General features: G+C 49.7%; 2 protein-coding genes across 2 annotated transcripts in view; both read left to right on the forward strand.

Annotated features, from left to right (window-relative positions):
• The window catches only part of LOC149363496 (high affinity cationic amino acid transporter 1-like), a 396,987-nt gene that overhangs the window by 48,481 nt on the left and 332,826 nt on the right, over window positions 1–15,680 (forward strand). The gene's annotated exons all lie outside the window — the stretch shown is intronic.
• LOC149363497 (uncharacterized) lies at window positions 2,016–4,409 on the forward strand. The gene is made up of 2 exons (XM_089567500.1): window positions 2,016–3,462; window positions 4,288–4,409. The coding sequence occupies exons 1-2, from the start codon at window positions 2,295–2,297 to the stop codon at window positions 4,407–4,409; spliced, it is 1,290 nt and encodes a 429-aa protein (XP_089423626.1). The 5' UTR covers window positions 2,016–2,294.

Consider the following 15,680-nt stretch of genomic DNA (forward strand, 5'->3'; position numbering starts at 1 on the left):
TAGCCGCGCTCATCATTTTTCGCGTTATCCTCGTCGGCGGTGTCGCAGCCAGTCTTCATTCTCGCCTCGTAGGAATGCACCAGATTTCCCTCTGGTTTCCACCTTTCAGCAAAGGTCAACTTGGACAACCGAACTCGAAGCGCAGGCCTTAGCCCGGACTTTAATACAGGGTATATACTTCCCCTCAACTACGAATAAACCTAATCATTTAGGCTACTGTGGTTATTCCTGTGTGTTCAGTGACAGTTGAGCGGCAGTGGCAGCCATCCATGACGCTATCATTATGTTAATCATTTCGCGAACCAGCTATCACGGGTCACTAGTCGGAACATAATGGCGAGCGAGTGTAATTTATTTGGCAAAGGCTCCTCGTTGTTTCTAATATGCTGTGTTATTGACCTATTAGGGGTTGGCAAATATGATGGATGACATGGCAGCTTATGTTAAGTTCATCTTCCGTTATCGTTTGCATTATCGAGCTCCAGTGGAGCGTACAGGGCTTGATACTTTATTGGAAACTACTTTTGCTCTCATGAGTTGCCTGTCATAACAGGCAGCAGTTTTTAGCGGAGGCTTTCGACACTCCGTCTTGCGAAGTCGCCGTGCCTGTACGGCGAAGCGTGGTTGTTGCGACGCCGACGCTGCAACGGGTGCATTCGGGGCAGCGTTATCGGATAAGCCGGGGCGAAACAGTGTTGCGAAATCAATTAACTGTGGAGCAAGCGGGAGTCTTAAATCTTATCGGTTGAATAAAAACACGCTGCGGGCAAGTCTGGGCTCAGACAGCGAAAGAAGCCGGGGAAAAAAGAAACAAAGAGAAGATCTTGTTAACATAGTTCCAGGATAACCTCCTTAAGGCTGATGACTTACGGCAGTTTTATAGTTCCGTGAAGAAAACAGAAGTCCTTCACATTTAGCCTGTTCTAAGCGCAGCCATAAGAAGCCCAGAACAAAGTGAACGAAGAAATAAAGAGAAAATAAATAAAGGCTTATATATAATGCCGCAAAACTTTCTTGCAGATTGCTCGAGGACAGGGAAACGTGACGCAAGAAGTAGTTATTCCAGAATCCTGGAAAAGCTCCGCACGTTTTTTCTTTCGGTTTCAAGCAGACCTTGTTGCCTACAACGGGGATCTGTCTTTTTTTTTTTTGTATATTTCAAGCCGGGTCGACGGTGTCGAGTGATAAGCCGGACCGCATAAAATGAAAGCACACTGTTTCGCGCCGTGTAACGCTGCTTTACGACACGTCTTGGCTAGTGGTTAAACAGCGAAGTGGTGTTCGGTATCAGGAGTAGAATTTGCGCAAGAAATCCAGAAGCCGGAGCTGAACAAAAAAAAAATTGAGCAATTTTTCTCTCACGACTTGTATGGTTATGCGACTTGTGGAAGAAATAAATTTTACTGTTTTATTGATGCATCTACGATAATAAAAATCGTCACATTGGTATAAAATTACTCGGTTTGCACAGAGTAGCCGTTTATTCTCTGTCATTGTTAAAATTTCATTGTTTTCTTTTTCTTCACAGCGCACCAAGGAAATCTGTAGTTTTGTGCAATCTGACCTATGCTCTTGGGCTCCTAGGGTCCCATGCTACGAATAAATGATTGTAAAAGAACGAATTTGAAAAGAAAGAAAAACTTTATGGAAGGTGAAAGAAAGCGCATGCAGATAAAAACTACAAAAGGTGAGAAAAATTTGCTACGAAGGTTGGTACAAAGAAACAGTAAATGAAGATGGGAAGCAAGAGAAACGAGAGACAAGAGCTGAAACACAAAGTAAAATTTGAAAAATAAAAATTGAGTGAGATTGAAAAATAGGCGGTAAGGATGGCGGAGAACAATACGTGCTAATTTGCTGCGAGGAGGCATGCAAATTGTTACCTCGCAACGAAACGACCTCTGTGCTGATATAGAGAGACGAAGGAAGGATGAAAACAAAACAATGCGTACACTGATCAGTGATCATTTAGGTAGTTTGTCGTCACGCCTTTGTCTCATCTTAAACTGTAGCGAACCACGACGGTCGCGCCTGATTCCGCCTAGGCCGATCGCTGCCAGAGCGCCGACGACGACGAAGCGTCGCAAAAAGACGAAGTGCCGCCGCGCTGCACGAGATCGCTTGGGTCGGACTGGCCGTCTTCTGCGCTGCCCGCCGTTCTGCTCGCCGCTTTGTGTCGCCTGCCGTGAACACCACGCCCTGTACCATTTGTGCAGAAACCCCCTTTCACTTGGTGGAGGTGCGGATTTACTGCCTTCTTGGCACTTCAAGGCCGTCCGCTTCCGAATTTCACCATGCCTCAAGATTCCGAACAGCCGCCGATCCTTGTGCCACATACTCCTGCCCCACAGCCGCCGACAGTCGTCTGCGCTGGAGCTTTGCGCCAGCGCGACCCCGCTGTTTTCAGCGGTACCGGGGACCACGACGTCGAGGACTGGCTAGCCTCGTACGAGCGGGTCAGTACCCACAACAAATGGGACGATCCCCTAAAACTGAACAACGTCATTTTCTATCTGACGGACGTTGCTAATCTGTGGTACCGCAACCATGAGCCTGACATCACATCGTGGACCGCCTTTAAGCAAAATTTCGCTGACGTCTTCGGCCGGCCTGCGGTGCGCAAGCTGCGTGCTGAGCAACGCCTGCGTGCTCGGGCGCAGCTGCCTGGTGAAAATTTCACCAGTTATATAGAGGACGTGGTGGATCTGTGCAAACGTGTGGATGCTTCGATGCCCGAGCGCGCCAAGATCGACCACATTCTGAAGGGCATTGACGACGACGCATTCCAGATGCTTCTCGCCAAAAATCCAGCCACCGTCGTCGACGTCATCGCACAATGCCAGAGCTACGACGAACTCCGTAAGCGCCGTTTTCTCACTCGCTCTCCACTCTCTCCACCGGAGCCTCTGGGCGCTTTGACATCTGACTCTGACCAGTCGCTACTGCTGCCGCAGATCCAGCAGTATATTCGCGAAGAAGTTGCTCGACAGCTGTCCCTCGTCCACCCGAGCACTGCCACTTCCTCTTCTCTTGTGCCTTCGCTGCAGCGCGTCATACGCCAACAAGTGGCCGAAGCTCTTCCTCCTCCCCCTGAAGTTCCTTCCGTCCCTCCTTTGACGTACGCTGGCGCCGCAGCACATTATAGCCAATCCACCCCTGTGGCAGCGCCCTTGACGTACGCCGCCGTGGCTGCACGGCCTGCGGTGTTGCCACCTCGTCAGCCTGTTCTGCGCCCGGCACCGGCCCCACCAGCGGCTCCGCTTCCTCCTTCTCCTTCGCCATATTACAACCCTTGGCGCACACCAGACAATCGTCCGATATGCTTTTCATGTGGCTTCCCCGGACATGTGGCCCGCCGCTGTCGACGCCGCATGGTCGCCCCTAGAACGGTTGCGCCTCCTGCCTGTTCACCTGAGCAGCTCCGTTCTGTTCCACCTCCGGAGCCCTACGCCACTGACGATCGTCCGTATTCGACCCGTCGATCCCCGTCCCCACGTCGCCGTTCACTTTCACCTATGCGCCGTCGCCCTACATCTGCTGACGAGGGAAACTAAAATCCGCAGTTCCCGAGGCAAGAACTGCGTGCTCTTCAAACAGCTCAAGGCCTCAACTTTCTCCCGCGAACATTCTATTGGTTTCCGTCGATGGTTTTTCTGTGTACGCGCTTGTGGACACGGGTGCTGCTGTGTCTGTTATTCATGAGAGACGGTGCCGTCGGTTACGAAAAGTCACGACTTCATTTTCTGGTTTGTCGCTTCGGACTGCTACCGAAGAGAGGATCGCACCTTTGGCCGCATGCACAGCGCGGGTCGTCATTGCCGACATTTTGTACAGTGTTGAGTTCGTGGTCCTGCCGTCTTGTTCCCACGACGTAATTCTCGGGTGGGACTTCCTATCAAAAAATAACGCCGTGATAAATTGCGCCCGCGCAGAGGTAGAATTTTCTGTATTGTCTGACGAACCGGCCGACGACCACCATTTCCTGTGTCCGCAGAAGATCACAGTAAGTGAAGACGTCGACATCGCTCCGGAGGCTTCAGCGCTGGTATCCCTCTCGTGCCCTGCCACACCCGCCGTCGCAGTTTTCTTTACGCCCTCGTCTTCCTTCGTTCATCGCAAAAACCTGCCGCTGCCGTACGCTGTTCTCGATGTTCACGGAGGTCTAGCGAAAATGCTTATTTATAATCCGTCTGCATGCCCGCTTACCCTGCTACGTGGTGAGACTCTTGGCTCAGTTCAACCTGCCCACCTTCTCTCTGACCTGGATGCACCTGTGATCTCCCGCAGTTCCTCCATCAATGCTCTTCATCCTGATTCGGCACCCGATCCGTTGCCCGACGCCTTCTTCCAAGCCGCCATCGACGCCGCTCTTCCTTCTGCCTACCGGAAGCAGCTCTCAGCTCTACTAAACACGTTTCGCTCCGCTTTCGACGCCGCCCACACTCCTCTAGGCCGGACTTCCACCGTCGCTCATCGCATTGAGACCGGCTCTCACCCCCCTTTTCGCCAGCGGCCATATCGTGTGTCGGCGGCAGAGCGCCGCGTGATTAGCGAACAAGTTGAGGACATGCTGCACCGTGGTGTCATCCGTCCGTCTCACAGCCCTTGGTCGTCGCCGGTGGTACTTGTCAAGAAGAAAGATGGTTCAATCCGATTTTGTGTCGATTACCGCCGCCTCAACAAAATTACCCACAAGGACAATTACCCTCTTCCCCGCATCGACGACGCTCTTGACAGCCTCCAAGGCGCTGAGTACTTTTCGTCCCTTGACCTACGTTCCGGCTACTGGCAAGTACCGATGGCTGCACCTGACAGAGAAAAGACAGCATTTGTTACACCCGACGGCCTCTACGAGTTCAACGTGATGCCGTTCGGTCTGTGCAACGCTCCCGCCACATTCGAAAGGATGATGGATAACATCTTGCGGAAGTTGAAATGGCAGACCTGCCTCTGCTACCTGGATGACATTGTTGTCTTTTCCGCCGATTTCACCACACACATTGCACGCTTAAAGCAGGTTTTGACTTGCCTGACAGACGCCGGACTGCAGCTGAATCTCAAGAAGTGCCACTTCGGAGCTCGGCAGTTGACAATATTGGGGCACATCGTCTCCAAGGAAGGCATTCTCCCTGACCCGGCCAAGCTCCGTGCTGTGGCGCAATTTCCTAAGCCGGTTTCGCTCAAGCAACTTCGAAGCTTCATAGGTTTGTGTTCTTATTTCCGGCGCTTCGTACGCCATTTTGCGTCCATCATTGCGCCGCTGACGAAGCTACTTGGCGGGACCAATAACATATCTGGCTGGTCGGCCGAGTGCGACGAAGCGTTCGCTACCCTGCGCCATCTTTTGACTTCGCCGCCAATACTCAGACACTATGACCCCACAGCACCTACCGAGGTCCATACGGATGCGAGTGGCGTTGGCCTCGGAGCTGTCCTGGCCCAGCGAAAAGATGGTTTTGAAGAATACGTAGTTGCGTATGCGAGTCGCGTGCTTACCAAAGCTGAATCCAACTATTCCGTTACGGAGAAGGAATGCTTAGCTATTGTATGGGCGCTAACGAAATTCCGGCCCTATCTATACGGCCGCCGGTTCGACGTCGTCACGGACCACCATGCGCTCTGCTGGTTATCGTCGCTTAAAGATCCATCCGGTCGCCTCGCTCGGTGGGCTCTTCGCCTTCAAGAGTTTGACATCCGCGTCATCTACCGTTCCGGCCGTAAGCACATGGACGCCGATGCTTTGTCTCGGTCTCCCCTTCCCAGCGACGCTGCCTGTTCCTCGGCGACCGATCCCGTGCTTTCGTCTCTTACCATCGCTGATATGCCGGCGGAGCAGCGAAAAGACCCGTGGCTTGCGTCCCTCATAGACGCCGTGTCTTCTTCACAAAACGTTGCGCCTTCTAGAACTTTACGGCGTCAAGCTCCGCACTTTGCCCTCCGGGACGGCCTTCTATACCGCCGCAACTACATGCCTGATGGTCGGCGGTGGCTTCTCGCGATCCCCTGCCATTTACGATCTGAAATTTGCGCATCTTACCACGCTGACCCTCAGTGTGCGCACGCCGGTGTGCTGAAAACATTCAAACGCATTTCTCAGCGCTACTATTGGCGCGGCATGTACGCCTATATTCGAAAATACGTCCGATCGTGCATCGCTTGTCAGCGGCGGAAGACTTCCACTCCCCGAGTGACCGGCCCCTTACAACCACTCCCATGCCCAGCACGTCCTTTCGATCGCGTTGGCGTTGACCTTTACGGACCGCTTCCCTGTACGGTCTCTGGGAACCGTTGGATTATCGTCGGCGTCGACCACCTCACCCGGTATGCCGAGACAGCCGCCCTTCCTGCTGCAACTAGCCGCGAAATTGCTACGTTCCTCCTGCACCATTTTGTTCTTCGTCACGGCGCGCCGCGCGAGCTGCTCAGTGACAGAGGCCGCGCCTTCCTTTCCCAAGTCGTTGAAGCACTGCTTGCCGAATGTCGCATCGTACATCGGACCACCACTGCCTACCATCCTCAAACTAACGGGCTGACCGAGCGCTTCAACCGTACTCTCGGAGACATGCTCACGATGTACGTCGCAGCAGATCAGACCAACTGGGATGCCGTCCTCCCTTTCGTGACATACGCGTACAACACCGCCACGCAGTCCACCACCGGCTTTACCCCTTTCTTCCTTCTGTATGGGCGTGAGCCGTCGTCCACGATGGACACCATATTACCTTATACTCCTGACGCCTGCGAGTGGACGCCTCTCTCCGAAGTCGCAAAGCATGCAGAAGACTGCCGCCAGTTGGCGCGCTCTTTTACCTCCGAATCCCAAGGCCGCCAAAAGCATCGCCACGATAACGTTAGCAGGCAACACGTTTTTCCGGTTGGATCCCTAGTTTGGCTATGGGTTCCCGGCACACCACCCGGATTGTCATCTAAATTTCGCACAGAATACCACGGGCCTTATCGCGTCGTCCAGCAAACGTCGCCAGTCAACTACGTCGTGGAGCCGCTCAACCCCTCTTCGGACCTGCGCCATCGCGGTCGCGAAACCGTCCACGCCAGCCGCCTGAAGACTTACTACGACCCGCTCCTTTTGCCCTCGCCATAAGTCGCCAGGATGGCTCCTCTTCGTTCCCGGGGCAATTGTAGCGAACCACGACGGTCGCGCCTGATTCCGCCTAGGCCGATCGCTGCCAGAGCGCCGACGACGACGAAGCGTCGCAAAAAGACGAAGTGCCGCCGCGCTGCACGAGATCGCTTGGGTCGGACTGGCCGTCTTCTGCGCTGCCCGCCGTTCTGCTCGCCGCTTTGTGTCGCCTGCCGTGAACACCACGCCCTGTACCATTTGTGCAGAAACCCCCTTTCATAACTTTATTTATTTATTTATTTATTTATTTATTTATTTATTTATTTATTTATTTATTTATTTATTTATTTATTTATTTATTTATTTATTTATTTATTTATTTATTTCAGTACCCTCAGGGCCCGAGGGCATTACAGAGGGGAGTGGGGTACAAGACAAAATGACAAAAGAACAGCAGTAACAAGTAACACAAAATGTCAACAGAAATATGGCTCGTGCAAATCAGTAGGTTACAGCAAATACAATCAAAGAAATTAAGTAATTTAACACGAAATTATGAGCGACGAATAAAAGTAAGCTTACCACGCAAACAAAAAAAAAACACGAGGAAGTTGTTGAAAATGGCAGGAAAACACTGGTGCACACATTCTGTCATGCCCTTAAACAGCAGAATTTGTGAAGGGGGGGTGGGGGGGGGGGGAGAAAGAAGAAAAAAAAAAAGAAGACACGAAAAGTAACGGAAGCTCAGCATCCCGGATTAATTTTTCACTTTGCTCAGAGCACTTGCCGGCAAGTTGAAAGAGCATTTTTGCGGAAGCAGCTGCGAAGAATAATTTGTGAGCTATTCGCACAGATTTCTCAACTCCTGTTAATGGCCGCAGCCAAACCCACAGTTACGCGCGATATTTCTTTCATTAATATGGATAATGTATTGCCATAACTGTTTACAACAGCTTTTTCCTTTCTGGATTGACTTGCGTGGACTAGGCGTAAGCTTTCGTCTTATTTGATGCAAACATGGCGAATACATTTTGCTAATCTGTCAGTTAATGGGAAGATATACAGGGTGTTTCATCTAAGAGTGTACACAATTTTTAAAAATAGGCTTTTTTTAGTTAGAAGAGCGCTTTTTTCTGCCTAGCATTTTCAGCGGTGTAGTACATCAGAATACGGCTAAGACGTGCTAACTAGCAGGCTGGTTAACTAATATTGAATAAATAAATTTTTAACTATTACTGTTAGGCCGGTTAAATATTGAGAAACGTGTAGCCGACCGTTACTAACATCCATATTAGTTTTTAGAATTTCGAAAACACGATTACCCTCCGCGCCGTAAAAGGTTGTAAAAGGTTCTTTTAGGCTACACCGCTGGCATAATCGTGCTGTAATTTGACGTGTGAGATTACATTTCGTGGTTCCTTTTTGTTCATACAATGTTTGAGTGGAGTACTTGCGTGTTTAGATCAAAGTTATCACAAATACTCATCGTCTGCCACTACGACGAGCCGAAACAAGCGGAATACGCTGCAATGGTTCTGGTGGTGCATTTGCGCTTACTCTGGGTAAACGACTTGTCCGCCATGAAAGGAGTGGTAGTTTACCCAGAAGAGGAGGCCATGTGGACCAGAACCGTTGCTGCGTATTCCACTTGTTTTGGCTCTTCTTGGATGCGGACGATTCGGATTTCTAATAATTTTATACTAGCAGGCAAGTAGCCCACTCGAATATCACGTGAAAAAAAAAAAAAAACTCAAAATCCCACCTCACGCGTCAAATTACAGCATGAATATTCTGGCGGTTTAGCGAAAAGCAACCTTTTTACAAGGGGCATTTATCAATGCCACCCTCTAACTAGTTAAAGATTTGGCCGGGTGTACGTATGTACACTGAGGATAGGTTTCTTTGTCTGCAAGCTTCTCGAAAGCGCATGTATACTTTGCGGCGATGCAGCTGAAATGTGTTGGGCCACAGTGCTAAGGACAATCGCGCTTTCGAAATTCTAAAAAAAAATATGGCTATCACTTACGTTGTAATACACCCCTATCAATAACTAATGAGCCTAACAGTAATAGTTAAAAGTTAGCTATTCATTATTGGTTAACCACCCTGCTAGTTAGCCCTTCTTAGCTGTTTTCTGATGTACTATACCACTGACAACGCTATTCCGAAAAAAAAAAAAGCGCTCTGGTAACTCAAAAAGCCTATTAAAAAAAATGTCTAAAGTCTCAGATGAAACACCCTGTATATCTCTTCTATCACTGAAAACAGCTGATTACGCTTTTTATCTAGTGAGCTGGCGTGCATGGCTCTATTGTAAACATAGAAGGGGTCCTATTTCTAGACTATTCCATTTGGTGGACATCTCGCACCGCAGTCGTGTTCTGAGACATTCTCTTCCGAATTTCCTGCTTAAATTTTTTACGCATGCAAGGCTGTGATGAACTGCGCGATACTGCTCCAGATGTGACGCAGGCATTGCCTATGACGTTTCTTCGAAATCACTGGTCGAAAATTAAAGCCGTTGGCAGGTGAAGCGCCATACGCAACACCTGCGTCACACCGGCAGGAGTTCTGCACCGACCGTTACCGCCTCGTTTGCGTAATCTCGCGCAATGAACGAGAAACATATGGAGTGGAATATAGCGGAACGCGGGCCCGTCAAGAAAATTCTACCAAATGGAATAGTCTACTAATCCAGCCGCCTCTGATTGTCTTAATCGGGAGTTAATCGGGAGATTGATTAACACAATTATTTTCTACTTTGTGCGTGCTCTGTCGCAAACAACAGCTGCGGAAACTACCTTCGTGTACTGACCATCGTTTGTTCTAGAATGTCCCGAAAGCCTAATTTGAGACACCAAGTATATGAGTGCAGCCAAAAACACATTTTTTTTTCTCGCGAAGAACTAGGACATGTTTATGGTTTAGGTTTACGCCGTAGTGAAGGACTCCAGAGATTTCGAGCACCTGGGGTTATTTAACGTGCACTGACATCGTTCAGTACACGGGCCTCTAACATTTGAAATTGAAAATTGGTTTTTGAGGAAAGGAAATGACGCAGTATCTGTCTCTCTCAGTATCTGGCCGCGTTTCACCTTCATCGAAACGCGGCCGCCGTGGTCGGGTTTAGCCCAGTATACTACGGCTCAGTAGACTAACGCCTTAACCATTGAGCCATCGCGTCGGTACTGGCATTTCGCCTCTCCACCGCCGGGATCGAACCCGCGTCTTTCGGGTCAGCAGCCGAGCGCCATAGCCACTGAGCCACCGCAGCTGGACATGTTTACAAGTGCAATACTCATTCTAACTGCGTGAAATTGACGTCCGCGAATTTTCACTTCTATGAAGGGCAAACACCTAGTCTTTCACATTTCAGTGATACTCATCACTGCCTACGCCGGGAAGTCTCTTCCGCACAGCTATCGCTTGAAGAGAAGAAAAGTAAACCGGAAATAGAGGACGGCGCCCCACCAGCGAGCCGAACCACGAACCACTACAGGGCAGCGCGGTACAGCGTGGAATCAAGAGAGGCGTGCAAGCCGATGTAGAGACAAAGGCAGGGGTCGGAGTTCGAGAGGAGCGGAGGTGGTGGTCAAAAGGCGCCGCTCTTTAATTAGCGCGACAGTTCACTGGAGACCGGCTTCAAAGGGCACGCTGGCAACACCCAGTGCCCGGACTGATTTTGTTGCATCTTGTTTTGAAGTACGATCAGAACAAGGAGGAAGCACTCGTGCGCATAGATGTAGGCCGAGCGAGCACCTGCTCTCTTTGATACGGGCGCCGAAGGGCATACACGCCTGGAGTAGGCTCATGTTGTTACACTGATCAAGAGCTTGAGCATTCCTCTAAGCACATGGATTTTAATTTGCGCGGATGAAATTGTACATTCAAGCCTTCTCCATTCTCAAATGCTGGTACACGCTCGCACTTCACATGGGTGTAGGGGCTACCGGGGAAGTGGTGCATTGTTTCTTTTTTTTTTCCACTTACCAGCTGGCGCTCTTGAATCATGCAGCCAGTCGATGCCGGTCAAAGAAAGTGCCGGCTATGTTGACAGTTCCTGTGTGGGCCGCCCGAAAACATCCATTTTGAGCAAACCATACACGTCACAACGTTAAATACAATGGCGACCTTGGTATCTGTCTCTAGAGGCTACTCAGGCATTATTTGCCTGAACGAGACCTGTTGCTGTGGGGGTTGAGGTGTGAAGGAAACGTATTAGCACGGATTCCGTCTCGACCTGTTGGGTTGGCGGGGTGGAGGGGGGGGGGGGGGGGGGAGTTATGGGGGGAGGGGATTGTGGTTCTGTAGTTTTGAGTATTCTGCGGTTAAAGGGACAAAACTAGACTGAGTAAACTTTGGCAACGAAATTCCATGCCCTTTGCTAGCACGGAGGCACTCTAGTTTCACATATTTCTCTTTTTTTTTTTGTGTGTGTAGATTATATAACTCTCGCGGCAGTGCTGGAGGTGAGTGCGGTATCAAGTATACGCCCTGCAGCTGTTTGGCAGCGGCAACGTTGTTCTCCATTGTAGTCAAAAGTTCTGTTGTGAATGTGCAGTCATGAACAAGTTTACCTGAAACGACGGAGCTACAGCCAGTAACCACTGGTGGCTCCGTGGAACCTCAAGAACATACACCAACAATGAGGCAGACACCGGTGCGAGCCTGCGTCCCGTTTCTAGTAGAATGACCCTGCGCTGACAACGCTTGCGAAGGCAAATTTGCGAAACAAAGCGAGTGAGTCGCAGCACACGAAAAAAAAAACAACTTTGCGATAGCAGAAAGTATTCAGGAAGGAATCATGATAATGATACAAGGGGCAACAAAGGCACATCCCGCACCTCATCTAGCAGCGCTTATGTTAATCCACACACGCCTGTATGCACTCTGGTTCATTTTCTCGTATATGCACTGCGTCATCGGTGCATTCTGGATGTTGCTCCATCGTTTCAAGTTACCGTGTTCGTGAGGGTGCCATTCGCCAGCTGAAAAAAAAAACAGCTCTAGATAGCGGACCGGAGTGTCGTGTTGTTGAATGCGGCTAAATTTATTTTTCTAACGTTAGTCGATAATACTGGAGCTCGGCCAGCGCTTTCCACAAAGGCGCTTTCTGGCGAAATAATAACCCGCATCCTTTTTGTTCCCCAGTTTTGGTAGCGATAACTGCTGATAACCACTCAAGTAATCCTGTTATTTTTCGCTTTTGCTCATTTTGCGCTTGCCTCATTTTTTCTTTTTAGCGCGTGCACCGAGGCGCGAAGTGCCCGGGAAGAACAACACTCGTTCGCCCACTTTTGTTTTAGTTCTCTCTGCGAACACAAGAGTGCCCGTGCGTGGGGGATTAGTGCTTCCCAATGTCGCAACCATGCGGAGGTAGCTAACGGTTCCCGGTACCGGGTCTGCATTGTTGGACTAGCACTCTAATCGCAGGCGCTGAGGGTCTCACAACACTGGGTGCTAATGCTCGGTCTGCCAGAGACAGACGGAACGGAAGAGAGAAAGAATAAAGGAGAAAACTGTGAGGAGAGAACGGAGCCAGCGCCCTCTTTGTTGTCGTCGGGGAGGTATATAAAAGTGTACCTGCACGGAGGCGGTATTCGACTAGGCCTTTGTCCGAAGTCGAGGAAGCGTCTAATTAGCAGCACGGCGCAGTGGGACTAGCGCGCTCAGTCTGGCGCGGTGCCTTAAAGAAGGGGGGGGGGAGACGCGAAATGAGAACAGAGCGTATATACCTGCCACTCGAGACCAGCTCCCCGACAGAGCGGCCGGCTGAGTAAGTGTTTGTAATTAAGTTTGTGCGCCGCCAAAAGTGCGACGGTGTGAGGCGCTCACCTACCTTCCAGCGCGCTCTGGTGCGCTTCGGGAAGAACTGGATCGCGGCTGTAGTCGCATTCGGGAGACGACGGGCTAGTCGAGTTGTTTAACTCTGCAGTATAGGGTATTCTGTCCGTAATAGGGCATTCTGTCCGCGATAGGAGTAAATAGGGTATTCTGTATGCGATGAGGTATTGGTTCAGACAAAATGCCGCATTGGCGCTCACGTGCCGCCTACTCACTCTTAATGTAACAACACTACCCTCCGTAGCATCCGTGCTCACGGAGTTCTGCTACTGAGCATGAGGTCGTGGGTGCGACAGCCTGTTTGGTAGAAATTTATCCGAAGAGAGCTTCACTGGGCAGTTTCGCACGCAAAATTCAATAATAATCTAACTTACCAGCAACACTGCGCATCCCGTGATGCCTCTGTAGTTTGTTGTACCCAAAACACGTACACGCTGCAAATATTGAGGAGAACCTTCAAATACGCCTTGGGAGATATATGGCACCGAGCATGAACCATCATTCTCTTTCATCCGTAAAGTACGCTTCACACTTGCGCTTTTGTGAATTAGTCTCAGAACGGTTCATGGTTCTGTCGACGTTCAGCCCTGTGAAGCGTAACGTTTATCCTGCCGCGTAATCTCGAGCACATTCCTCATTATCTCAGATAAACTCACAATATAGAAAGTTTGCATTGCTTCCCTGTTGCTGCAACTGCTGTCCGTGGCCTCATTCCCTGTTTTCCCTTGTCGTGAACTCATAGTAGTTTTCACATTTTTTTTTACACCTTGCCAATTTTACAGTCAGTGAGGGTAAACTTTACAAAAGGGTGAATATTTTTGATTATCTAAGTTCAGTCCCCTGCATTTGAATATCTTTTTTGTGAGAGCCTATACTCTTGCGTCAACCAACCTATATTCTTGCGTCTGGTTCTTCTTCTTTCGTCTCGTTTTTCACAACAGCTCCCACTAAATTAGAAGATCGTATCTGTTCAGTTTCTTTCTCAACGTATGGATAAAAAGACTGACGGGGAAGAACCGAAAGCAAAGAAGAGGAAATTGAAGGGAGCGTACAGGCAGAGAAAGAAAAGACCCTATCGAATTACAAATTGGGGCTCGCGGGCCGTCGGGATAGATGCCCCGTGCTACTGCTTTCAGCACTCTTTCTTATTTATTTTTTTTTTCTTGGGGGGGGGGGTTCGATTCTTTCCTCGATGTGCCCGCGGGGAGCTTCCTTAGCCTGCCTCGTCGCAATCGAATTTGAAAACGCTACCAGCCCCTGTAATGGCGTTGCAGTACCCGCAGCGAATACCGCGAATCAATTTGTTCGCGTCATACCTCGACGCCCCAGATTATCAGTGAAGAAAGACGGATTGAGGCAAAAGTCAGGAGCAAGTAGCCAGAAAGGAGCAACTAACTGCGAGAAAATTATAAAGAACACGAGGAGCGGGGAAAGTCGGAAGTGGGTGATGAAGAGGACTGGGGGGCTAAATAAATCATTTCTAGACCTTCGATTACGTTCATCCCTTGTGCTTTGAGCTAGTATGCGGGAAGAAAAGAAAGATCTGAAATGGAAAGCAATTAGGCTATAGTTGAGAAAGAAATCTAGAGCCCGTTTTTTTTTTTTTTCCACGTTTGTAGCTTGCTATTTCAGAGCTGAGATTTGATGTTGATACTCCCGTTGTTTGAAAAGGTACTCTTTAAAGGAGCGTAATTTTGCTCGAGTGAAGCACAGCTGACCGATGCAGCATGAGCCGGAGGTGGGAAAAATAAAAGGGGCGTTTTAGACGCTGCGAAAATGCGGCTGAAACAGTGTCACAATTCGTTGTGTAGAGCGCGCAAGTGTGGTTTTTTATCTACACTAAATAAAATAATATGCGAAAAATCATTAACATTCAAACCCCTGATCCCGCCGCAGTGGCTCAGTGGTTACGGCGCTCGGCTGCTGACCCGAAAGACGCTGGTTCGATCCCGGCCACGGCGGTTGAATTTCTATGAAGGCGAAATTCTAGAGACCCGTGTACTGTGCGATGTCAGTGCACGTTAAATAACCCCAGGTGGTCAAAATTTCCGGAGCCCTTCACTACGGCGTCTCTCATAGCCTGAGTCCCTTTGGGACTTCAAAACCCCATAAACCAAAACCAAACCTAAACCAATCAAACCACTGCAGAAAAGCAAAAAGCTTCCCTTAAGAGGTCGCGTAGCCTATAGAAAACGCCCACAGAGTATAATCCTTATGAAGATATGATCATTCTCAATAATTTTACCATACCGGGCTGTGAAGGAAGTGGTCGAAGGAGCAGAGGTGAACGGAATTGCGGTCTCCGATGGGCGCTGATAGCGGCTGACCTAAACGGATTACCATGAATTGAAGAACAGTACTGCCTTCCCCTTTCGACTACCAGGAATGCCCGGACATGATATTTTCATAGCGTGCAAGCCTCCGATCCTAAGGACACGTTCTGTGGCCGCCCTTTGTAAAGTACCCCCCCCCCCCCCCCCCCCCCCCCCGTGTTCGTCTTAGTACTATGTGAAAGTGTTGCTCCTACTAAGATTTTCTACTCAGGAGCACTAACCTCTTCAATGTCGAAAATTTACACAGTCTTCATTGTTTTATTTTCTTCGTGCATTACCTCGCCCCTTCCTCGGAAATTAATTTTGCCTTAGGTAACAAACCATGCGGGATGGTCCGTTAGGCCTCCTTTATTAAGATTACAAGGTGGGTGAGCTGGTAATGATTTCGCAGCGAAGCCACTCTGACGGCGACGAAATAGAGC

The sequence above is a fragment of the Amblyomma mixtum genome, chromosome 2, assembly GCF_055824585.1.
Source record: "Amblyomma mixtum isolate Tamu chromosome 2, ASM5582458v1, whole genome shotgun sequence".
Taxonomy (NCBI): Eukaryota; Metazoa; Arthropoda; class Arachnida; order Ixodida; family Ixodidae; genus Amblyomma; species Amblyomma mixtum.